Source organism: Hirundo rustica, chromosome 1 (genome assembly GCF_015227805.2).
Source record: "Hirundo rustica isolate bHirRus1 chromosome 1, bHirRus1.pri.v3, whole genome shotgun sequence".
Taxonomy (NCBI): domain Eukaryota; kingdom Metazoa; phylum Chordata; class Aves; order Passeriformes; family Hirundinidae; genus Hirundo; species Hirundo rustica.
The window spans coordinates 112,298,638-112,324,610 of NC_053450.1; the positions used below are offsets into that span (position 1 = coordinate 112,298,638).

Here is a 25,973-nt window from a genome sequence, read left to right on the forward strand (position 1 = left end):
ATGGGCACGGCGTCGTCCCTGGTGAGCCCGGCGGGCGCGGTCGGCGAGGTGATCGAGGACACGTACGGCGGCGGCGGCGGCGAGGCCTGCGAGATCCCGGTGGAGGTGAAGCCCAAGGCGCGGCTGCTGCGCGGGTCCCTGCGGCGCGTCGGCGGCTCCCGGCCCGGCGGCCTCATCGGCGCCAGCTTCAAGTCGACGGCCTCGGTGCAGGAGCTGGAGTGCGTGGCCGAGTACGAGCGCCTGAGGAAGGAGTACGAGATCTTCCGCGTCAGCAAGAACAACGAGGTGGCCTCCATGGTGAAGAAGGAGGCCAAGCTGGACAGGGAGAACAAGCGGCTGCGCGCCGAGCTGCAGGTAGCGCCCGCTGCCCCGCGGGTGAGGGCACTGCGCGGTGACTGAGGCTGCCAGGGGCTCGTCCCGCTTCCTGGGGAGAGCTGTGGCAGGGAGGTGACGGGTGCGAGGGAAGGCAAGGTGCTGGGGAAATGGTGACCCGGTGCTCTCCTGCTGAGCCAGCGGGATGCCGTCGAAGTGCGCGTCTGAGGATGGGCACCGCACCCTGTGCGGCTGTGGCGGCCAGTGACAGGGAATGTGGCCTGAAATTGTGCCGAGGGAGGCTTAGGCAGGATATTAAAAAAAGGTTCCTCACCCAGAGGGTTTTGGGCACAGGAACAGGCTCCCAGGGGAAGTGGTCACAGCTCAGTAAGTGTTTGGACAATGCTGTGGGGCACGTGGTGCGACTGTTGGAGTGTCCTGTGCAGGACCAGGAGTTAGACTCTATGGTCCTTGTGGCTCCCTTCCAACTCAGAACATTCTCTCATTCTGGCTGCCCTACAGTAAGGAGAGATTTAGGGTGCTGAGATAATACGGTAGTCAGACCCGAAAAGTAATCTAAGACCTCTTAGCAGCAATAAAACCCTGAAAAAATGAAATATTAAATGTTTTCAGGCACTTCAGAAAACATACCAGAAAATACTTAGAGAGAAAGAAAGTGCATTAGAAGCTAAATACCAAGCCATGGAGAGAGCTGCTACTTTTGAACATGATCGAGACAAGGTCAAAAGGCAATTCAAGGTATGGTTTGACTTTTCTATTCGTAGGAAAATGACCTGAAAAGATGAATGACACTCATTCACATTCCCCAAATGAGCCCTTCTCCAACAGCATTCAGGAGGGCCTCTCCTTCTTAAAGACACCTTAGAGTGTCATAGCTGTAGCTGCTTATTTCCATTAAAATAATCCTACCCAAACCTCTCTGTAAGACTAAGAGGAAAGAAATATGAAACGACTTCATAAATATGGAAAGGAGAATATGAAGTGATACATCATAAACTAAATTCTTGCATTGAATTTGAACACAGGAGTATATTAATTTGAGAGTGACAAGAAAACGTGAGCTGAAAATTGACACATGCTGAAGGAACGTATAAAGGCAGAGTTCCATTATTTCTGAGTAAATTTTATATATTGCATTGTAAGGTGTAACAAGTCTAGCTTACATTTTAAATAAGTGTGTATTGGTGCATCTATTTTGACTACAGAAATATGATGGTCAGTTAGGGGTAGTTTACACTTTCTGGAGGGATGACTGGAAAGGCTGGGCAGATGTTTCTGCTTTTCCTTTGCTGCAGATGATGCTTTTGCAACCCAAAATAGGGCAGTAAGTCTTAGTTTTTTCACTAGGATTTTCAAGATTCTTCATTTCCTTAATTTTAGTTGTCTGTAGCTACATGTAGTTCATGTTTGGCAGATACATAAAAAGAGGGTTGGTTCTGACCTTACTTAAGACAATGAGACATGAAGACTACTTAATTTCTTTGAATTTAAAACTAGATTTGTGTTTCCTTTCCCACATGATGGTAATAAGTTACAAACAGGACAGCTGGAGATGATTGATCAATTTGTGTCTAGGAAATTTAAATCTCTACAACAATAAAATGTAAATACAAGATTATATGTAATTGTAAATAAATACATGGAAGAATAAAAGGGGACCATTGAAAAAATTGTTATGTGTAGCAATTTTAGAAGACAATAAAATTTAAAAAGTAAAAAGAGTTGTTTTCATTTTTAGTGAACATACTAATGCAGGCTTCTTTCAGAATGGTATGCTAAGGTTTATAATGTTAAAATTTTAAAAATAGATGATTTTAAACTGGTTTCCTGCTAATTTCTGATTAATGATGGCTTCGGGTTCACATTTGCATGCCTTTGCCTGGTAACTGAATGCTAGAAACTTACTTTTCCACTTGAAAGTAGATAACAAGAGTTCAGGAACAGATACTGAATTTTAAAAGATTTTTTTTTCCTTCCTGCTGATAGATTTTTAGAGAAACTAAAGAAAACGAGATTCAGGACTTACTGAGGGCCAAACGAGAGCTTGAAGCAAAACTCCAGAGACTCCAAGCCCAGGGAATCCAAGTGTTTGATCCTGAAGAGTCTGATTCTGATGATAATTGTACAGATGTTACAGGTGAGAATTTCATCCCCAACACTTTGTGTTGGAACATGACTGAAGTCTCCAAACAGTAAAGCAGAAGACAGATATTTATGTTGTTTTGATAAAAAAGTTTTATTAATCCAGATGAAAAGCAACTTAAAGTACTTTGAAGGGTAAAATCAGCAAACCTTGCAAACTTGGTTTAGATTGTGGGAACCTCACATTTCTGGTGTTACAGATGAATAAATGAAGACACAGAGTACTACCTAGACACAGTTACTTGAACATTTTTTAAAAATTGTTCCATTAACTTATGAGTTTTCTAGACTTTTGTGAGCTTGCTTATTCTAGATCTGAGAGATGATGCTCCAGCCTATCCAAGAATCACACCTGAAACCAGAGGGAGTCTTATACGACACTTTGAATGATGACATATGCCAGTGTCAGCTGCTGTGTGTTCCAAAACAGCAGAGTTAGGTCTTTAACAAAGAAGAAGTAGGTACAAAACCTTGTATGTGCTGTATGAGGAATTTAATAACATGGGAAGGGTTCAGATGGGTATGTGAGCAATCTGTGTAACAGCAAATATTCGGAAATACCCTCAGCCTTTGGTGCCATGGATTCTCATTAACTTTGGACAAGCAGCCATTTAGAACTACAGCATATAAGAGTGTGAAGAAATCTGCTGAAGGAGAAAAAATTCTGGTCAGTGGCATATGGCTGTAGGTTTCATCTGGAGTATTTAGGGCTGATAATTTACTTTGTGTAGTGACTGAAGAGGGGGTTTTTGTTTGTTTTCCAATTCTTAGCTACTGGGGCGCAATCTGAATACTGGAATGGAGGAGTGTTGGGAAGTGAGCCATCCATGGGTAGTATGATGCAACTTCAGCAGTCTTTCAGAGGCCCTGAATTTGCTCATAGCTCCATAGATGTCGAGGGACCATTTGCAAATATAAACAGAGGTAAGTAATGGTAGTTCATTTTGCTGGGATTGTAGGTGTCTATGGAATTTTTTCAGCTATGGTTAAGTAACTCTGTTCCTTCTTAGATCCTTTTCTGACCACTCTTGGGAAATTTAACCAAAGGATTATTTGGAATTCTTTGTAAAAATAAAATGAAATGTAGCTATGTTTAATATGTGTGATCTCCATGATATGTGCAGCAGTGATTTTAGAAAACAGCAGTTACCAGTGCTTTGTAGTGAGTATGTTCCTTATGTTGACAGTGGAAGGTAGTGGCTCCTTCTTTCAATATCTGCTGGTGTTCTTTTTTTCCATTTGTATTCAGATTCTCTACTTCCTGAATATGAATATCACTTTTATATTAGAGTAAATTATACCCCTGTTTTATTCACTGATTTTGCATGGTTTTTGACTCTGCCTAGGGGGCCACTTAGGGAAATCTGATTGCAAGACCAGGATGTACGTGTTGTTATGTAAATCAGTGCTTGATTTTTTCTTGTCAATAATTACTGCTTTTGAACTTTGTTTCCCATGTGGCCTCTTGTAAATTGGCTTCTGATACTCTGGTTTCCTTCACTGTTGTCCTGTGAAGGCTCTGGAACCTCTTCTGTGTATAGTTGACTTTGCTGGCAGTTTCTCCCTTTTTAGTTCAATCCATCAGACTCTGTTTGATTCAGAAGTTTGTGCCTGCAAAGTGGGAAGGGTGGGTCTTCCCTGTGATGGCTCCAGCTTCATCGAGTAAGCCTTTCATCAACCTATGTGATCCTGAGAAGAGAACTTATTCCTATCTTGAAGGAGTGACCAGCTGAAATGAAGAATCTAAGTTTTAAAACTCATTGCTTCTCTAGGGAATAAATGTACAATGCTGCAGAAAGCAACGGATTTTTTTTTTTTTTTTCTCCAGAAGGGGAAGTTCCCACAGTGTTTTCCTGTCATTTATTCACATGGTCTAATTGAAATATACATAGATCTGAAGGGGAAAGAAGTGTTTGGTTATGAATGAATTTATTACTCCTGTGTACTGTTACTTATTTTACAGCTATCAGCTTGATTTCAGGGAAACATTTCATCAATCCTTTTTAAAGGAAATACCGTTGTGATGATTTTATTTTACCACATTATCAAATCATGTGACATTATCAAATGGTATGAGTTCTCAAAATTTGCAAAATTTAAATAATTGAGTAAAAACACTACTTGTGTTTTAAATAAAATGTAGTATTCATGATGTTAAGAGGTGTTGACTTATCTGTTATGCAGCATAATGGCATGTGAAGATCTCTTAAGACTTCATTTTGGTTTTGTTGTTGTTGTTTTTTTCCATTGGCAGATGATTGGGATGCTGCTGTTGCCAGTTTATTGCAGGTTACTCCTCTGTTTTCCCACTCTCTGTGGAGTAACACAGTAAGATGTTATATAATCAGTACTGATGAGACTCAGCCAGAAGTGACCATCTTCATTAGAGTGAGTAGCTCACAAACCTGTGCTCACTTATATCCTGTCTTGTTTCCAGTGTGATCCTGGTTCAGAAATTTGTCTAATACTTCTTGGAAGCTTTAGTAGGTATAGTCTGATTTCAGTGAAAGTATTGTCAAGGGCTTCAGGGAAACAAACTGCTTGGAGAAAAGAAACTGAGATTTGTTTGGTAAGTCCTTGTGATCAGGATACGCAAAGCAATCACATGGAGACGAGAAATTCCGCAGGGCAGAGAGTTCCTCTGAGCGAGCTCAAGGCTGAGCCAAGGCCGAGAGCCCCTCTGCCTATTTATTTCTTACTTTTTATACATTTGTGGGTCTGGCTGTAGATTGGCTTCTGGAGTTTTTACCCTTCAGCTGAATGGCTAGACCAACTGTCAGTTACGATTGTTTTCAGGTTAGAAATATGCAAACAAAGGACAGAGAATGAAAAACAAAGGATTTGTTTATGTTACATGTGTGAGAAAAAGTAGAAACTGCTCCTAATATTGTACAGTAGCTAAAAAGTCTGACTCCATTTTATGAACAATCAGAAGGCTTTAAAAAACTCAGAAAAACCAGGGTGACAAGTCCTTAGTGCAGTGCATGTTTAGTAATAAAGCACTGTTGCTCACATTTGCTTTCAGAACTACTCCCCAAAACTTCAGAGAGTCTGTGAAACAATGGGGTACTTCTTTCAAGTTGTTAATTTTTCAACAGAGAATGAAAGGCCTCATCAGGATGTAAGAAAATGGGAAATTGAAAAAAGTTCATTAGTCATTTTGCTCCTACATTTAACTTTGCCAAGGTGAGTATTTTCCAGGCTGGTGAAACAAATGGCAACTGGTAATTTATGCAGAGTGCATAGCTTGTTAAGATGTATGGAATGCTTTGCTCAGATTTTTCCTAAGCTAGTAACTTCAAAGTGATACCCCTTCAAACTTCAGGTTTGCTAGTGCAGACACTCAAAAGAATATATCAGCTTTGTACCATTTTCTTTTTCTTGTAGCTACAAATTCTCTTAAAATGCAGCTTGAATGATGTCTTAATACAGAAGCGTTTTGCTTTCCAAGAGCAGCGCTCTGTTGTGCATGTGGCTGTGTCTTAGGAATTCAGGATGGCTGATGTGAATGTCCTCAGTGTTTTTCATTTGCTTATCTAAGCCTTACACCTGTCCGTAGTATTTAGGGTTTATTCTATCACATATTAGTTCCTGGGTTTGACTGTCTTTCAGACTAATTTCATGGCTCTCCTGTGTGCTGCCTTATGCTAGCTTTTGACAGCTTTGATTTACTGAAGTCATGATGTTTCATGACAAAATAGTGATGGAATGTGGTCTGTTTGTTCAGTGAGTAATTTCTTAACCTTCTAGAAGAAGCAGCATGATTCACTAAAGAAAATATACCAAAGAAGGAATGCATTTTGAATTGTGTTAGGAATGGTAGTGTTATGTGTTGTTTTCAAATAACATGGTTTTATGTATGTGGGACACAAATGTGTAAGAACAAAATATGCAGGGAAAAAAACCCCCCAAAAATATTAATTTAGAGAATTTATCTCAGAAAAACTCTGATGAAAATTGTAGTGCTTGTGTAAAGTTGGTAATATTTGAGCAATCCTTTCAGCTATTGTTGCATCACCAAGTAGTATGGTTCCTTTTGTGGAACAGCAATAGATATCAGTGGATATCATTCACATATCTCAATGCAAAGTGGTTTTGAATTTGGAGGTGTCAAATTCTTCTTTTTAAATACTGTAAATTGAAAGGCTGTCCCCCAAGACATCTGAAAAATACTAAAGGACTCTTCCAAAAAAGATCAACAATAGAACAGAACCTTCAGATAACTGATAGCAAAGCATATATATCATTTGTATTAATCCTATGTCAAACCATGTTCTTTCCATGCAAGGCAATTGCCTTTCATTCTATATATTGGTATGACAGGAAAAGCAGCTTTAGATTTACAAATCAATAATCATAAAAATTATTATTTATTAATAAATAAGTATAAATCTCTCTCAGCTTTTTCTTGCTTCAGAATTTTTCTCAAATTCTCTGTTGAAGTATTTGATTGCTTTTTGCTATAAATAGATATGACTTTTGAATTAGATTTTGCAGTGAAACCCATCTTTGAAGCTTGTGTTGATTGAACTGTTTACTACAGCAGTGTAATATAGCACAAGAATGCTGATTTCCAATCTAGTTGTTTGTTGGAGGACTGTGAAGAAGCCTTCTTGAGAAATCCAGAAGAAAAGCCCCGGTTAATTTACCACAGAAGGGAGGAGGGCAGAGTCAGTTCAGTCTCAGTGCAACAGTTAATTGAACAAATTTCTTGCGTGAACAAAGCAAAGGTATGGCATTTAAAAATTGCTATAAACAGCGCTCACTGCATGCTAGTAGTCCCAGATTTTAGAGGAAATTGCACTGCAGTCATAGCTCTGGCTGCTCATGCTGTGAGCAGATTGATAAATCTGAAATTTATGAATGTTATGCAATTTTCATTAGCAAGGGAGAAAAAAAAGACACTACATTTTCACTGAAAAAAATAGCTATGCTATAAGGTTGGAATTTCTTACCTGTGTTTAGGCCTTTAAATGGAAAAGTTTTTTATTTGAGGTCCCCCTGTAGCCACTGAAGAGAATGAAGTGTACCTCTAGAGAGATTCCTGCTGCCAAAAAATCAATTAGTGATGATTTGTTTTCCTCTACAGAGGCAACAGTTGAGAACAGCTGAAACTAGATGCCCAACTTTTGAATTTCTTAGGCAAAGTGAATATTACCTAAGGAAGGCAACAGCATGGAATTTAAATGTGTTTCCGAATGTTTTTATTGTAAGTCCTAAATACTGTTCTCAGTTGGATTCAGAGTTGTGTCATGCTTTGACATTTACTTTTTCAGATGATTGACCATGTTGGAGGTGTGGAGGAAGGAGCATATGAAATCTATTATTGTGTGGAAAAAATAATTAAACAGGTAAAGTGCATGATGCATTTTAGCTTTTTATGTCTGTACTGATTTATGATCTTAAATTATGTCATTGTGATTACTATGTGGTACTTAGATGTGATTCAAAATATTTCTCTGTTTCATCATTAATATCTGGCAAGCAAGGGAATGTGCAAGTGGGAAATAAAACCCCAAACTGAGCAGTGCTTTTATGGACAGAAGCACAAGACCATGGAAAAAAGCTTCTATTTATGGGCCTAAATTAGCTTTTAATTTATCTTTATGTCATAGATACATCCTCTCCTTTTTCTTGTGGTGAGTTGTTTCCACTATGAGATATTTAAAATCAATGTGCATTCAGGGTTAAGTTAGTTTCATTTAATTGCTTATTTATTTATGTTCTCTGCTACCCTTCAAGGAAATGAGCATATTGGTGGCAGTAGAGCCACATTTGTACTGAGACTAACAGCAAATGTGCTTGCATTATAGTTGCAATTTTCTCCATGTAATTTCTTTTTACTCTAGGATATATTGGGGTGTGAAATGACAGACCTAGAAGGCAAGGATTTGGGTAATAAGGAAGACTCCACTGCTCCTGAAGAAGTTGTTTTTGGTGATGTATTGTGGGATGCACACGATGAACAAGAACAGATGGAAGCTTTTCAGCAGGCCTCTAATTCAACATGTGAGCTGGGATTTGAGAAAGTGAGTACATTATAAAGGTATATGGATGAAGAGGAAGTCATCAGTCACTTCCATCCCTTGCTGTGCAAGATGCTCTTCTACAGAAGAAGCTGTGTTTGAGAGCATCCTTAAGGCTATCACTCCTTACACTGGAAGAAGCCATATGTCTGATATAGATGGCATATTTCTTTTCTGGGAGAGATGCCAGTTGGTATGTTGTTGAATGACATTGATGAAAAAGTAGTTGTTGTGCCTGCATGGAGAAAAGCACTATAACAGTGTGCCAGAAGCAGAGCATCCTCTTAGTTGATAATCAATAGAAAGCACTCCAAGTATCTTTTCTTCTTCTTTTTTTTTTTTTAAATTTCTCTTTTATTTTTCCCTAAGGAAATCCAATCCCTTTCTTGACACATGGAGTTAGGTCTTTAGGAAATGGTTAATGAAAAGATTTCATCTCATCATGCAGCTGTAAAAGAAGAACAAAGGAAAAATTATAGTGGAAGGCTGCTGAATAACTCAGTACTTACTCATTACTGGAAATATTTTTTTAGAAACATTTCAAGTTGTGAGTATCAGGAACAGTTATATGTTGGGAAGACACAATGAATGTAGGCAGATAAACAACTGAATCATCACAGAATGTGGTGCAGTAGTTTATTTGGGCAATGTAACATAAGCATGCAGTATCTGTTACTGTATTTAAATTCTTACTACCCCTATTTTACTAGCACAATATATTCTTTTACTTCACCACTCTTTTATTGATAGTGGTTTGGAGGATTGTACCAACCTTACTACATTCAAAAACAATAGCATCATAGAACATTAAAAAAAAAAAAAAAAAAAAAAGTTATATCTAAATGTACCTCTTATTTTGAAGACAAAATATTTCTCCTAAGCAGGTGAAAGGTGTTTTGCTTTGGTTTATTTTGTCATCTGCTGCAACATTTTTGGACGTTCATATGCTGAAAGAAGGCCTTTTTTTGTATGCTTTTGTATGCTCGAAATAGTCATTCATGGCAGATGCCAACTTTTTCCTGGCAATCATATCCAGTGCAGTGGAGTAGTCTGGGGAAAGCGGGGGGAAAGGAAGCCTGAACAAATACAAAACATAGTTGCTTTAGTAAAATAAAACTAATTCAGTTTATCAGCACTGAAGATTACATTTTAAATAGAGTTTTGAAGAAAGTCTTAATTAATTTTACACTTCTAAAAAAATAGAGATAATAAATTCTGTGGTTAAAGTGTTTCCTTGCAACATCTATTTACACTCGAATTGTATTGCATTTCAGTAGTTACTCCTTTACCTTAATAAATCGGTAGATGCATTTTGAATCTAAATGGTTTACAATACCAGGCACTATATTTCTTCCTTAAACACTGGAATATTTATAATGATTGCTTCTTTTTTATAGTATTTTGAACGTCTGAATGACCTAGTAGCAGCACCAGCACCAATTCCACCATTGCTTGTATCAGGAGGACCAGGCTCCGGGAAATCTCTCCTTCTGTCAAAATGGTAGTTTAATTTTTTTTTTTTTTTTTTAATACAGATGAAATTTAAGAAAGAAGTTTCCATTACATTTCAAACTTTGTGTCAGTAACATGAGGTAAAATGGGGGCATTTACAAAGCACTGAAGTTATTGAAGCATCCAGAAAGATTTGTGATATTTGAGTAGCTAATTTCATTTGGACTGCCTTTTAACAGCTCCCTGACTCCAGCTGCAACACCTTATGATAAGGCATCACTTACATATCTATCTTTGCACAGCATTACAATGTGGTTTTGAGAGGTCAATAGTGTTGCCCTTCTCTGATACACAAGAGGTGTCTGAAATAAAGAAAGAATCCTCATAATTTATCACAGACCATAGAATTTTATGGTCACTTGTATGCTGTGAGAAAATTTGCTGTCATAGAAATAAATTGATGTCATTGCTTTAAAAGCTTAGTGGCACATGACTATTCAGTGCCAGGAAGGGTACTTGCTAATTGCTATCAGTAATGGTGAGAGCAAAAATGGCATCTGACATTAAAAGTTCAATTATAGCTCAGGAAAGGTCTATCCTGTTTTGTAAGATAAACATGGAACACGTGTAGCTAAGATATTCTATCTCCTTTGGCAAAACTGATGCTTTCTTTTTTGAGATCTATTTGCTAAATTACAGTCTATTGAGTCTTTTTTTTTTTTTTTCTTCTTTCATTAGGATTCAATTACAGCAGAAGCATTCACCAAACACTCTAATTCTTTACCACTTTGTTGGGAGGCCCCTGTCTACTAGCTCAGAATCTGCATTGATAATTAAGCGCCTTACTCTAAAGGTAATGCTGTATTACATGCCCTGCCTTGCATCTTTCTTTGTGTGTCTGTGTTTCTGTGTGTGTGTATGCAAAGATAACATTTTCTACAAATTTTTCAGCATCAGTGAAAAGTAATACAAAAGTAGTAGAAAAATATTCAGGTTCCGATTGATCAGTGCTCTGGGCCTGGTTGAAGATGTCACTGCTCATTTCAGGGAGTTTGACCTGGTGGCCTTTAAAGCTTCTTCCAATCTAAACTCTTTTGCGAATCTATGCAATGTAAGGCATTACAGAATGAGGGGAATCTGATCCTATACACTTAATGTAGCTCAATTAAATAGCATCTCTGGGATATTCATAATAGATCAGCATTATCAGTAATGGTTCCAGTGACCTATATTGATGACTTAGGAAACCATATAAACTCCTTCCAAAATCCCTGCCATCTGGCCAACGAGAGAGGCAGGTGGTACCTCTTGTTTCTTTGTGCTTAGAAACCTTAGGCTCTATTGGACACTTGGCACCATCTTGTTCCTAGACTAGGCTCTCTCCTATATTAATTTATTTTTAATTGTGTGCTAAATACATGGGGAATAAGAAGGATCATTTTTGTGCCAGGGTTTGAACTTGCTTTTTCCATCACAGAGTGGCACTAAGGGCCTTACAGTACTAAAACCTGTAGAAAAATGAATTCAGTTGTGCTATCCGTGCAATTTTCTCATCTGTCTTAGATGTTTGCCTGTTTAATTTGTGCAACTTCAAGTCCTTTAAGTCTCCATATTTCTTTTCTGTTGTGTAAATGTTATCACTCTAGAATTTACACACTGAATTAAAAAAATATTCATTGTTCTGCATATGCCAGCTTTCTGCATATACTAGAAGGAAAGATCTTTGTGTGAACTCGACTAGAAAAATTGCCCCCAAATCACATGGAAGTTTTTGGGGGGAAGGGTGAGGTAGCGGGGGAGAACTGGGGTTTTTTTTCCTTTTTTTCCTTTTCCCATAGGACTTCTTTTAATTATCCTAGCTGATTTTTAGGGTAGAATTTTTTATACATGTTTATAATTCTGCAGCTTATGCAACACTCTTGGTTAGTATCACCTCTGACTTTCGATCCAGCTAAACTTCTGGAAGAGTTTCCCCGTTGGCTGGAAAAACTTTCTGCACGTCATCAAGGCAGCATTATTATAATTATCGACTCTATTGACCAAATACAGGTATGTTTTCAAAATCTTTGCCATTTGTCAGTCTAACAGGAATCAGGACTATTGTAATAGGTTCAGCCATAGCTATGTAACAAAAATATTAGTGTTTGCTTTGCTCTGAAGAGAACATATAGAGAATAGTTTTGTAAAAGGTGCAGTTGAGTTATTTTTGTAGATAAAGGGGGTTTTGGGTTATTTTGGTTTTTTTCTTCTAAATTTTATCTTTACACCTTAGTTTTTGAGCAGTCTTGTTACATTACTTATCCAAAGATTCAAGGCTGTGGGCTGACCTATTGGGCATGTAAATAGCCTGGTTTTTATGAGGTGAACATTTCAACAACATTACTCTTTATTTAGTGCTTTATTTATTTATATCTGCTTTATTTAGTGTACAGTTGTGCTGGTACATATATATGGGTCATTTAGTACTGTCTAGAGGACCAGCTCATAAAGGATTTAAAGAACACTGGAGAATTTAAGACTCCTTTCATTGGGTTGCACAGTTAATGAAACAGCAATTTCTGGCATTGTTTTGAACAACCTCTGTGTTAAGAAATGAAATTTGTTTTTAAGCAAGCTGAGAAGCATATGAAGTGGTTGATAGATCCACTGCCAGTGAACGTGAGAGTGATTGTCTCAGTGAATGTAGAAACGTGTCCGCAGGCGTGGAGGTATGTTATATTTCTGTGATGTGTCAAAGTATCCTGGCTTAAAATTATTATTTTAAATTGCAGTTACTCATTGAAGAGCAGACAGATTTGTCAAGACGTGGAGATTTAATAGGATAAGATTTTCCAACCCATGACGAAAATGAAAGCTTCTCTATTGTAACTGTAATGACAGATTTTAGGTGTTGGAAAACCAGATTTTTGGTTTACTGTGATGGATCTATCCACAAAAACCAGATTTTTGGTTTACTGTGATGGATCTATCCACATGACGGTATGAAAGACAATATTAAATGCAGTCAGATGCACATCAAGAACTGCAGTACCATGATGCAGATTCAGGATAAGGCTAAAAGTGGAAATTTTACTTCAGATGATTAGAATTTCATAGTAGCAGGGAACAGCTTCAATTACTGCTTTGATATAAATCTTTAAAAAGCCCTGGAACTCTGATGTCTTTTCTTTCCCTTCTGTGTGCTATTTAATAAGGTTCAAATATGACTTTGTTCTCTCTTACCAAAGGTTATGGCCCACTCTTCATCTTGATCCACTGAATTCCAAAGATGTTAAATCTCTCATTAGTGCAGAATGTAACTCTGCAAATGTTAAATTGACTAAAGAGCAGGTATGGCTGTTGCAGTTTTTCTAAAATATCTTACTCTAGTATAACTTTTAATGAAAGCATGGAAAGGTGAAATAAGCCCGGCTGCCAAAATAAAGACTTATATTTAGCTAACTAAATGCAATTGCTCAAGATGGCGTTTGAGTATTTTTACCCCGTGGCTCACAGCACTGAACTACAGATGGGACAACATAAATTTCTAACAGAAAAATTGTACAGTTGCACATACTGCTGTATGTTGTTATTTTAGACATAACATAAAATATTTTATTTTAGAGTACCAGAAGGTTTAATTATGTTTTAATTAATTATTGTTGCATAATACTGAAACAATGATTGACAGATTGGGAAAACCAGTATTTTACCTTTGCCCTTGAGACTGATTCTGTAAGGTAACCTTTATGTTGAGATGTAATGTTAGATTCTAACTCTTCATGTTAAATTCAAGTGGGAATTTTCACTCATACGCTCCTATAGCTGGAAACATGTGCAGTATTTTGTGCACTACTTACCATGTTAATAGTCTTCAGATGTTACAGATAGAAGAATATCTGCAACTTTAGTTTTCTTATCAAACAGTGAACATTTTATTTGTACGGTTTGTTTCATCTTAGCTCACAGATTTTATTTAAAATGTTGTAGGAGAAGAAGCTTGAGAGACACTGTCGTTCTGCCGCAACTTGCAATGCTTTGTATGTCACTCTCTTGGGCAAAACCATTGCTTGGTAAGTTGAGGTGTTTTGGAAACTGCTGTGGTCTTCACTAGATTAGAAGACTTCAAGTGGATTAGCCTTTTGAAATACTTTCATTTGACACAGAATGAATCTTGTTAAGAAAAAATGATGGAGGAATTTTGCCCTTCATTGACTGTGAATGCAACAGGAACAGAAATCAGAGAGTGTCCAGGCACCAGTTTGATACTAAGTAAATCCAGAATAGTTGTATCTATTTGTTTTCAGCTCTTCTATTTTGTGTTAATTTCTTCTTCTTTATGCATGTATCAGTTGCTTCAGTGGCTTTTAAAGGTATTTGGAGAATGTTGGTATTGTGTTGTTAAACAGGTAAATTCAGGTGTGTTGTATTTACTGATGTACCGGAGAGTTTGCCCCGTGGATTTTTATGGCTGCAAGGAAGTTCAATGTCTGTTTAGTTTAACATCCTGCATATGATCCTTAGCCTTGTAATTCCTGCTGTGGAGAAAATTAATCTTCCCTGTTGTGCAAGGGAATACCTAATAAGTGCATTGGCTTCTTATTAACCTAGACTTCATCTTGTTGAGAAAGATGCATTTTTATTTAAGCGACTCCCAGAAGAGGATGCACTAATAGGTAATTTACTCCGGGTGACTGATTTAATTATTTTTGTTCACGTTTTATGTTCTAGAAGACTTAATTGCTCCTGAAAACATGCTTTGTAAATGCATTAAATGAAATAGCAGCATGTGGTTTTATCCTTATCCATCCTGATGTTCTTACTTGTATTCCTGCTGGAGAAATGAACACTGCAGCGTAGGTTTTTTAATAAAACTGTTGCAGCTATTTAGAAAAATCAACAATATGACAGAAATTGGCTTGGAAGAAATCACCTCTTCTTTGTTTAAATCTCACCAGGTTCTGTGCACTTTTTGAATCCAGTAGGAATCCAGAGAATGTTTGAGACAGAGCTCTTCTGTCGTTTCAAATCAATCTTATTCAGCCAAATTTAATATGCTAAATATTACCCCTTTTGTCCTTCTGCTCAGTGTTGGAAATGCAGGAAATATTGATGAGATTCTTCAGCAGTGTTGCCAGTGTCAAGACACAGTGTCACTGTACAGGCTTGTTCTGAGATCAATTCAGGAATCATTGCAGAGTGATAAAGAGAAAGGTCTTTTGAAAGAGGTAAGCAGAGAATGCATCACTATTTCTACAGGTAATGAATACTCTTCCCTGTAAAGAGTTTTTCTTAACTTGTAAGTAAATACAAATTTATGTTAGTTGATATGTATGATTCAGAGATTATTGTGTGTTATTAGTATAGAAGGGACAATTTAATTAATGTAATTACATCTGTTGCATAACTGTAGAATGTATGACTGCTTTGTGTTAAATATCAACTGAGCTGTTGTCTCACAGAATAAAGCAGGGCTTTTTCACATGTGATACAGAATTAGCATTTCCTTGCTGATCACTGCCATGATGTAGTGATTAACTACATTGAGCATAGTTGAGCATCAAAACATGATGGCTTGTGAATACAGGCATTGCTTATTCAATTTCTGACTCCTCTTCCTACCTTGGCAGAATTTCCCTCTTGGGCAGAACATTTTTTTAATTAGGACACAATACTCTGAATTCTTTGGTTCCGGCAGCATAGAGACCTTCAGCATATTTTCCTTAGATGAAAGTTCCTCGTGTTAATGGAGTTTACTCTCTCCCAGTGTTTTAGAGGAAAGTCTGAGGAGCCATTTGTTTGTTCCAGAGTGTCCCATTTGGTGTTTTATCTATTAGAATATTAAACTATTGACACTGAGGTCTCTTCTTTGAGAATTGGGAAAGAGCTTGTATAGGCAAGGTTTTTTCCTTTGGCTATAAAGTTATCACAGTGGTTAACAGTATTTTTCTTGAGATTTCAGTGTAACTAAGTTCTCCAGGAAATACTGCTAACTGTGTGAAATCTTGTTTTCTGCTTCGTGCAGATACTGTGTGTCATTGGTGTCAGCCACAACGGGGTGAGTGAGTCAGAGCTGATGGAGCTTTATCCTGAGCTGACTTCTGCAGTGCTGGCCTCACTCCTTCACAGCCTGCACAAAATGTGTCTGCTGACATATGGCTGTGGTTTGCTGAAGTTCCAGCACCTCCAGGTAGAGTTTGTAATTCTAAACATGTGCAAGTGAAGCTCCATCTCCTAACTCCAATCCCTGTTTTTTAGATAAGTTCTCTTGTTTGCTAGGTAGGCCTTGAAATGTTGATGTTTGCTCATCCATTCTCCTTAACATCTGGTCTGATTTAGAAACGTCTTGAAAACTCCCAGAGTTGTGATGAACCAGTATTCCTGAAAATCTGGCCTTTCAAACCTTCATAAATTTCTAATCTATTAATTGTTAACTCCACATATCCTAGAAAACATTGGCTTCCCAAAAAACCCAAGAAGAATTGAATGAGAAAGGAATATTGCCTGATTAACCAGAACTGTGGTCTAATGTAAGACAATTTGTTTGTAGTGCCTTTGCCATTGAAAGATATTCAGTTCTACTGCATGAGGTATGTTTCATCACCCTATGTATCGTCAGCACTAAAACAAATTAAATTAATTCTCTTTCTTTTAATTATACTCTCTTTCAGGCTTGGGAGATGGTAAAACTAGAGTATATGGAAGCAGGTGAAAATGTTATTTCTGCCTATAGACAAAAACTAGTGGAATATTTCACCCTGCAGTTAAGGTAGGTCAGAATTCTTCAAGAAGTGCTAAATGGCAGATTTCATGCCTCAGATATTTTTGTTTTCTTCATATACCCTCTTTGAGTTTAGTACATTGTTATGGCAAAATAACTATGCAAAATTGTCAGTTTAGAAGTTTGTTTATTTATTGATATGTTGCTTTTTAATCTCGGAAAAGAATGAGGTCTGTGAAGGGGAATGGGCGCATGATAACGTGATTGTGGGGAAATGTAGGGCATAAATTTTTACCATATCAGTTATTTTGTGGTCCCCAACTGTCTAAGGATTTTTAAATCCCAGTAAATGCTAGGAAATTTGAGTTTGCTTGGGACTTGAAGCAGAAAACCACTTATGTTCAGCAAGCAATTAGCACATAGATAAGAGGAGGTCCAGGACAGCTGAACATCTGCAAGTGCAAATCCAGCTTGAGAACTGATTTGCATTTACATCCTGAGTTACTGTGTCCCAGCTGTGGGCTGCTGTTTATTGCTCCTCCAAGCATCCACTGTTGGGTAGCAGGAAGCCAAGAGGGCCACAGTGTGCCAGACAAAGGAGGCACAAGGGGATGCTGGGCTGCTGCAGGGCTGCAGTCCTGCTGACAGGCACAGATTAGCCCATATGGGCTGGAGAAGCAGCTTCCTTTGAAGTGTCTGGGGGTTCCAGTGCCTGCTGAGGTGAAAATGAAATGAACATACAAGAAAATGGAGTACATAGGTCTTACAGTAATCTGTCTGTTCAGACATTCAGGTATGGCAGTTGTATGCTTGTCTGGTTTTCACAGCAAATTGACAAGATGTTAGGCCTGTCAGAGTTTTAATTTTTATTTGTTTTTCTTTCGATAGTCAAGACCGAGTGACTTGGAGAAGTGCAGATGAACTTCCCTGGCTCTTCCAACAGCAGGGCAATAAGCAAAAGCTACACAAGTGTCTTTTGAATCTCTTTGTGTCGCAAAACCTTTACAAAAGGTACAAAGGTAGCAACTGCTTCGGCCATTATAAACATCTCATTGTAATGTTTTGTCCATATAAATCAAAAAATGACAGATTCAAATACTTAAATGTAGATGCTGAAGTGCTAAATGCTGTTTCCATATAAATAATGTATTTTTTCTATTCTGTTTCACCCCGGGGGGTAAAGGAATAGATATTACTGTTGAATAGTGTTAGTCTCCATGGATTGTCTCTGTAGATGCTGTAGCAAAACAACATTTGTGCATGTAGGCCTTTTTTCCTGGGCTAGCATTGGTCTGAATAGAGGGGTATCAGAGATAAGATTCTTTTCCTTGTTAAAACAGGGGACATTTTGCAGAATTGCTGAGTTACTGGCAGCTGGTTGGGAAAGATAAGAGCTCTATGGCAGCTGAGTATTTTGACTCTCTGAAAGAATATGAAAAAAGCAGTGAGGGAGAGGAAAGTATGATCTGCCTGGCTGATCTTTATGAGACCCTGGGACGGTTTCTTAAGGACCTAGGTCTTCTCAGTCAGGTAAGTACATTTAGAGATTGTTGTAACAGCAAAAAGGCAAATGAAGCAGAGCTCAGTGTGTGCTTTCTGTGGCAGTAGTTAAGGTATTGCAGCATAGAGGATGCTGCCTGCTGCCCTCACGCTCTGGACTTGGCTGTTACAGGCTGTAGCTCCTCTGCAGCGCTCTCTGGAGATTCGAGAGACCGCGCTGGATCCAGACCACCCGGGGGTGGCACAGTCACTCCACCAGCTGGCAGGAGTGTATGTACAGTGGAAGAAGTTTGGAAATGCTGAGCAGCTGTATAAACAGGCGCTGGAAATCTCTGAGAACGCCTATGGGGCGGAACACCCTCGGGTGGCCCGTGAACTTGATGCACTTGCAACCTTGTACCAAAAGCAGAACAAGTAAGCTTAATTACACTGCTAGTTTTATTTTATGTGGAGGTAGTTTAAAAAAAAAAAAAAAAAAAAAAAAAAGCATCAAAGGTTATCTTCCTGAAGCCAAAATTTTTCTTTGGCTTTTTTTTTTTTTTTTTCTTTTTTTTTTTTTTTTGTGTGTGTGTGTTTCAGTACATCTATGAGCATCCCCTCTCTATTCTTGTAGCAGGTCACCTAGGAGGGGCCAACTTTTGTGCTTAGTTTAACAAAAAATTTGTAGAGATAAAGGAGGAACATTGTCTGGCCTTTAACATTTTGTAAATCTTATAATTGAAAGAAGTGTGATGATTTTCAAGATTCTTATCTTTTCAAATCTGTACACTTGGAATTTTTCCAGCATACTTACTGATGCTACATTTGACATTCTTCTAACACTACAAATACCTGCTTTCAGATATGAACAAGCTGAGCAACTGAGGAAAAAGTCCTTCAAAATACGCCAAAAAGCAGCAAGGCAGAAAGGCAGTCTGGTAAGGAAGTGCTTGATATTTAAAAAGAGGTGCAGGGCATGTTGCAGCTGTGCTAAACAGATGATAAATTGTGTCCGCAGTGCTGACAATGCTCCAGGGCTTTTGATAATTGCAGGCATAGGTAGTGAAGTACCTTTGCAGCAGCTTTGGTAACTTCCCTTTCAACTCTGCTGGAAGTGCAGATGGATCAGTACAACTGGAATGGGGTTGAGAGAAGTGGAAAAGAAAGTGGATGGGTACATTTCAGAGGTGCAGAATTACAGCTGATAAATTTGTGTGTCAATGTGACAGTGGAAAAAGGTGTTCTCTAGAATAGCTGAGGCATTTATCCTACTAGTGAATACAATGCTTACTGCAATGGAAATTCCCAGTAAAAGTATTAGTATTAGAGTTTTCCCATTTTCTTCTGTGTTGTTTTTCAGCTACAGGGCTTCTCTTGTCATTTTTGAGCTAAGAGTTTATCATGTAATGCCTGTACTGTAGGAGTCCAGCTAATAACTCCCGAGCTCAAACTGTAGCTCTAATAAAAGTAGTAAAACCCCATAAACATATTGCTATTTCCACAGTGATTAAATAAGAATGAATTTGGCTCATGTAGATTTGGTCTATTTCTGTAATGAGTTCTTCTGCAAAAATATTTTTATCAAGACTGCAAACATCAAAATAGGCAAAATATATAAAAACAGCTGCATTTTTTACTTTGATTTATTTTGCTTGTAAGAATTAACTTGTCAGCCCATTTTAAAAAGATTGATATAATATTTTGTATGTGTTTGTATGTGGTGTTTAGGATTGGAGATTATATTGATTTTAAGTTTTGAGCTTATAAACATAAGAATTTGACCTGAATTGGTTATTTGAACTGTGGAGTTTAAGCAAATTAGCATGTCTGATACAGGGAGAGCGTTGTGACAGCACAGTAACTTGAACTGCCTGGAAATTTTCACCAAAATTTCACATTTTTGGTGCAATTTGCTGATAGACTATAAGTAAGCGTTTGCCACGTAGCTGAAAAATAGAAGTCAAAGGAGGATTATTGTGCTCCTTTGGCACTAAACTGAGTCTTTTGGTTTTCTGTCTTTAGTGTTAAACTTTAAAAGTACTGGTGACTGGCTTACATGTTCTTCTCTTTGTGGTAGTGTGGCTTTGCTCTCCTGCGTCAAAGAGCCCTGCAACTGGAAGAGCTCACATTAGGCAAGGATACACCAGATAATGCTCGAACCCTCAATGAGCTTGGAGTCCTCTACTACCTGCAGAATAATCTTGAGTGAGTTGTACTGATTGTGATAGGTCCACTGCGTGTTCTCAGCTATCTGAATGGAGGCAGAGCATGGAGATCTAGCACTAAATGCAGAAATATGGTCAAATATCTGTTGTAATACTGTCCCTTATTCAATGTACTGTGTTTTGTTCACTGTGAAATTCACTCATAATTTCTGTTTGGTGCTGTTGGCATGTGGCTATTTACCATGTCAGTGCACTTCCTGCATTCAGAATTGATGTTCCACAGTTAATTAGCCTTTGATGCAAATACCAGTTCTCTCTCAAATTTGTGCCTCCTCTACTCAGCTTCACTAGTTTGTGACTCTCTCCTTTGCAGTGCTCATCTTTGAACTGAAGGATTGTTGTTTTTCTATGACAGTATTACAAGAAGTCATGACCTAAATATTCATTGTGCTTGTAATCCTTCAGCTTTTACCCTGATGTCCTGTTAAAAGCCAAAAACGGCCAGAGCAGCACAAAGGTGTTCTAAAGGCAGACAGAGATAAGCAGGGATGTTGAAGAAGGGGAATAAAAGGTGCAAGATAGTTCTGATTGTATGTTTAGCCACTCTTCCCATCAACTTCTTCAGCTGACAGAGGAATCTAAACTGTGTGTTGTGAGGGAATTTTGAAGTCGACTAAATCCCACTCTACTGAACTGAATCTTTTCAGAGAAGAACAAAAGTGCCCAGCAAAAAAGCACAGAGAGTTCTGGAAGTATTTTTACTCCCAGTTCTTGCTGTACTTGATATTTAAGACACCTGTAGCTTTTGGATATTCATGGAAGTTTATAATTATTTAGGATCTGCATACAGAATCACAATCTCTGCGGTGAAGGAATTGATTTTTAACAGTTGTTGGACATGTGGGATTTTCATCAGTTTACCGTCATGAAGTGACTGATGATAGAGGAGCAATATTTATCTAATCTCATACAATATTGTTTAATATTCCATGTTAGTCATACGTAGTTCCTGTTAAACACAACCTTCTTCAAGAATAGCTGTATCTCCACTATTTCACAGGTTAGAAAAGGTGTAAACTTTGTTCTAGCAGAGGCTTAAGGAACTTCAAAAAGCTGATATCCCTGCTCTGAATCAGCAAGTCCAAGATTTCATGTAGTTAAAATGAAATCAGTGGCAGAAGGGTATGTCACTTAATGAACAGTTATTTATCACATCATCCTCCAGCCCTTGCATAGAGTGAACACCTTTTGACACTTGTCTGAGAGCTCCGGAATTGAACCTGTGTATAAATGTTCTGTGTATAAATGGTCTTTTTATTCTCTAACATAAAATTGATTCTTCCGATTTACTAAGCTGAGCTCTTGAAAATAGCATGACAGGGTTTGTGTGGATGTCATGATGAGGAGATGCCTAGTAATAATGGATGCTATCAATCTTATGGGGTGATCACCTGTAATTTTTATAGAGGAGCTGCTGTAAGGCTGTAATGAAATAGTAGTACCCTATTGTAGTGAGATAAAACGTGCTCTTTGCTTCAGTGGTGACATTAAACAGAGTCTTTTCTACTTTGTCAGTTCTGAACAGATTCTACTATGAGTTTCCAAGGCTGAGTTTGTTGTTTCAAAGAGGCGCTTCAGCCTGTGCAGATGTTACCAGATTTAAAATACTGATGAGCAAATATGTTGTGCAGGACAGCGGAGCTTTTCCTGAAGCGCTCCTTGGAAATGCGAGAGCGAGTCCTGGGATCCGACCACCCGGACTGTGCGCAGTCTCTGAACAACCTGGCAGCCCTGTACAATGAGAAGAAGCACTATGACAAGGCTGAGGAGCTCTATGAGAAAGCTTTGGACATCAGGAGGAGAGCCTTGGCTCCAGATCATCCCTCCTTGGCTTATACTGTGAAACACCTGGCAGTGCTGTACAAAAAGACGGTAAGTGCAAGCCTGTTACCTCTTCTGATCACCTAAATTAACTGTAATGTCTTTGTCTTAATGGAAAAAATCACGTTAGGGGGTAGGAATAGTTCTTTTTACACAATGACCTTAAACTTTACAGTCAGTTTAAGGATAACTTGAAGGCTTTTGAAGGAGATAGTATTTCACAAATAAACTTTCTGACTGAGCCACCTCATTAATCTTGTGCAAAATGCACTATGAGGAGTAAAATTAACAGGAGTAAAAACTTCTGCATTTCATAATTTCAGAATCCGTTATGAATATTTGTGTTCGTAGATGGTTGTTCTAACCATTTGGTAGTATTAGTGTAATAGTGATAAATTGTTTCCAACAGTTGAACCAAGATCAACTTCAGTGGGTCATAAGAATTTTATTTATTTTACATTTTCACATTTTACTGTTCTTCAAAAAGAGAAAAGACCTTGAAGATAATCTCTTGGATCTATTTTGCTAAATAATTCTTACCTGCTATTGTCTGCATTAAATGGTTTTGGGTCATGTTCTTTTCTGCTCACTTCAGCTTTAATTTTCATGCTGCATCAAAAACCTCTTTGCTAGTTTGAAGGAGCACAAAATTAAAAGTCAGTGGAGACAATTAGTTCGATGAAAGTACAACTGCAAAATCTTTTTACAGCCTTCTTAATGAGACACTTATGGGGAAAAAATAAATTAAGAAAGGAAGAAATAGACCTAGCTGAGAAACACATTAACCGGGAGTTGAATACACCCAGTGTTTTGGAAAACTAGGTTCTAATAAATATTTATGATAAATAATCTGTGCAGAATATACATATTATTTAGCAAAGTTATCCCCTTATTCTAGACACAATTAGATTTCTCCAAGGCTTTTGTTTAAAGTAGGTTTTGCTGTTACCATCTTGACACCAGAGAACTGAATCATTTTTCTCCCTGTTATTTCTAGGGAAAGCTTGACAAGGCTGTTCCTCTCTATGAGCTAGCAGTTGAAATTCGACAGAAGTCATTTGGCCCAAAGCACCCGAGTGTAGCAACTGCTCTGGTAAACCTGGCTGTCCTTTACTGTCAGATGGTAAGTTTTTCATGCCTATCATTTATTTTTCCTGTCTTAGGCTTTTTTATGACTTTTACCTAAATGAAACGAAAGAAACTTGATGGTATTGAAAAGGGAAAATCCCTATAGTAGTTGCAAATTCTTGGGTTCCATTTTAAACATTCAAAGTGTATTTGGTAAGGAAAATATATGCAGGGGAAAGATAATTGCTGTGAATGGTAGCCATGATAGTGTATCTAGGCTGCATTGATACTATGTTGGCAAAATAAAGCCCAAGTAATATACATCTGTATCAAGGAAATACACATCTGTAACAAAGAAACTTTTTGCTACCCAAAGAAGAAGCAGGTTGAAGCTTTGCCTCTCTATGAACGTGCACTAAAGATTTATGAAGACAGCTTTGGCCAAATGCATCCTCGTGTGGGAGAAACACTGAAAAACTTGGCTGTGCTAAGGTAAGATTATATGTTTCAACCCTATAAATGCAAATTACTGCATGAAACAAAACATCTGGTTTGTGTATTTTCTAGGAAAGTAGAGTTTTAAGTACACTATGTTGATAGTATGGTGTATATTTCAATTTAAATGAGTTGAGAGACTTGTTTTGTTTGCTTGTTTCAACTTTGTTTTGCTCTTTTCCAAAGCTATGAAAGGGGAGATTTTGAGAAGGCAGCTGAACTTTACAAGAGGGCTATGGAAATAAAAGAAGCAGAGACTTTGTTGATTGGTGGAAAAGCAACCTCTCGACACTCATCAAGTGGAGACACATTCAGCTTAAAAAGTGCATTGTCACCAAACGCTTTGCTGGAACATGGACAAAGGTGATACAAACCTGCTCCAAGAAAAGGTAGTCTCTATTGATATTTTCAAGAAGACAGAAAATTACTAAGACAAATCCATTTTTGCAAGGATTATGTACTGTTTTGGGACTGATGCCTGTCTTCATGAATTCTGCCTTAATTTTGCAGACCATATGGTACAAAGTGAGTTTCTTTCATTGTGCATGGGTACGCACATTAGTTACTAGCTCCAGCAGTAGCTAATACCAAAAACATGGACTTGATGCCTCTTAGCCTAAGTGCCAGGATTTTAACAAATTAAGCTGAACCATTTGTATAAACTCTAAGGGGCAGTTCTTATTTCTGTGTTGTAATAGCATGGCTTAAAGGATTTGTGTATTTCCTGCCTTTTTAGAAGCCTTTAAAGTTGTTTCTGAAGAAACGATAAGAAAAAACTTTGAAAATACTGTTTAACTTGAAGTTTTACCTGCAGGGTTACTTCAGCCTTAGGCAAACTTTCATTCAAGGTGGTTTCCTTGGAAAGCTAGGGTATCTAAATATATCATCACCTACTGTTAAAGCTGTTTTAAGAAGTCCCTCTATTCAATAAAAATACTTCCAGTGAGCAATTAGAATGAAGATTTCCTATTCTTAAACCTTTAGCAATACTTTCACTGTTTAATCTTACTGAATCCCTTAAAAAACAAGAATGTTTCTATTAGCTGGGAAAACCTAGTGATGCAAAACAGTTTGCCATCAGATAAAGAAATATAAATCAAATCTACCTGCCTGGTTTATTTCTTAATAACTGACTCATTGGAGGAATCCGTTGGAGTTGATCTCATTCAGTCCATAAATGCATGCATCAAGTAAAACACATACTAAAAAAGACTTTTTATAAAAAAAGGAATGTAAGTGGAAATTTAATTGAAACCCTACTATAATATTTCTGAGGCAACTAATTTTGAGATTAATTTGATCCAGTTTCAAAAATGCAAAGCAAGGGTTTTACCACTCTATTTCAGCCACCGTGAAAAGTTTTGAGAGTTGGAAAGTTCTTTGCAGGATTGTCACCAGCTAAAAGGGGCAAAAGGAAAAACAAATACACATGCAAAAAAATCTCAAACAAAAATACACCCCCCCCACCCCCCGACCCCCAAAACCTTAACCTACACAGCTTGTGTATTTATGTTGCCTGATGTTCTTAGACATGTAATTCTCTCCTCTAATTACCAGATGTCTGGTCTAGCTTGTCATGTCTGTTCGGATTTTAACATGCACAGTGGTACATCTTCCTCTCCTAGTTTCCCCTATTGTTGCTAGTTTAAATAAGAAATTACTTTCTAGACTTTCTAGATCCTCAGTGTTACTGAACTGTTACTATTCTTCCATTGACCAACTTCTCTCCAAGTTCCTCATAGGTTGCTGGGTTGGTTTTGGAATTTAAAAAAAAATATTAAAATAAAAAAATTATCCCTAAAACATAGCCAATCACAACCATCCACTGTCCTTTAGAAGAGAGGGCGAGGAATCCATGTGCCTACCCTGTGAACCCAAAGAAAGTTTACAAAACAGCTTCCATGGACCTGTGCCTCACGGACAGCAAGGAAAAGTCATTTGTATACATGGGGTATGCCAGATAATACTTCTGTGTAGGAGAACTCCACCTCCAAGCAGAGGGTCCAGTTTCAATGGAGATTTAATTACACTGTCAGAATATCAACATCTTAATAACGTTCATAAGACACTGTTAGAACTAAACACTTTTATAAGATTGCCAAGTAAACAAAGCTGGACTTAATAATGGCAATGTACTTTGATTTGTTAGTTCATAACAAGGAAGCAATAGACATTATATTATCTTTTACAGTTAAGAGTACATGATACTTGTATATATCTTTTTAACATATT

The 25,973-nt window shown here is 37.8% G+C and overlaps 1 protein-coding gene across 1 annotated transcript; it reads left to right on the forward strand.

The window, feature by feature from the left end:
- On the forward strand, window positions 1-25,931 carry NPHP3 (nephrocystin 3). Its single transcript, XM_040058515.2, has 27 exons — window positions 1-354; window positions 946-1,071; window positions 2,320-2,470; window positions 3,247-3,399; window positions 4,730-4,863; window positions 5,501-5,661; window positions 7,058-7,205; window positions 7,752-7,826; window positions 8,325-8,504; window positions 9,899-10,002; window positions 10,692-10,806; window positions 11,859-12,002; window positions 12,564-12,661; window positions 13,181-13,283; window positions 13,923-14,005; window positions 15,022-15,160; window positions 15,958-16,122; window positions 16,604-16,701; window positions 17,542-17,664; window positions 17,994-18,183; window positions 18,326-18,567; window positions 18,995-19,070; window positions 20,210-20,337; window positions 21,989-22,229; window positions 23,176-23,301; window positions 23,623-23,738; window positions 23,928-25,931. The coding sequence occupies exons 1-27, from the start codon at window positions 1-3 to the stop codon at window positions 24,106-24,108; spliced, it is 3,954 nt and encodes a 1,317-aa protein (XP_039914449.1). The 3' UTR covers window positions 24,109-25,931.
- The last annotated feature ends 42 nt before the right edge of the window (window positions 25,932-25,973 follow it).

Excerpts from the sequence above, each read along its gene's own strand:
- NPHP3 (XM_040058515.2), top strand. The coding sequence starts at position 1 with ATGGGCACGGCGTCGTCCCTGGTGAGCCCGGCGGGCGCGGTCGGCGAG. Across the intron at positions 2,471-3,246 it reads TAATTGTACAGATGTTACAG|CTACTGGGGCGCAATCTGAA; the intron begins GTGAGAATTTCA and ends TCCAATTCTTAG. Across the intron at positions 23,302-23,622 it reads CTGTCCTTTACTGTCAGATG|AAGAAGCAGGTTGAAGCTTT; the intron begins GTAAGTTTTTCA and ends TGCTACCCAAAG.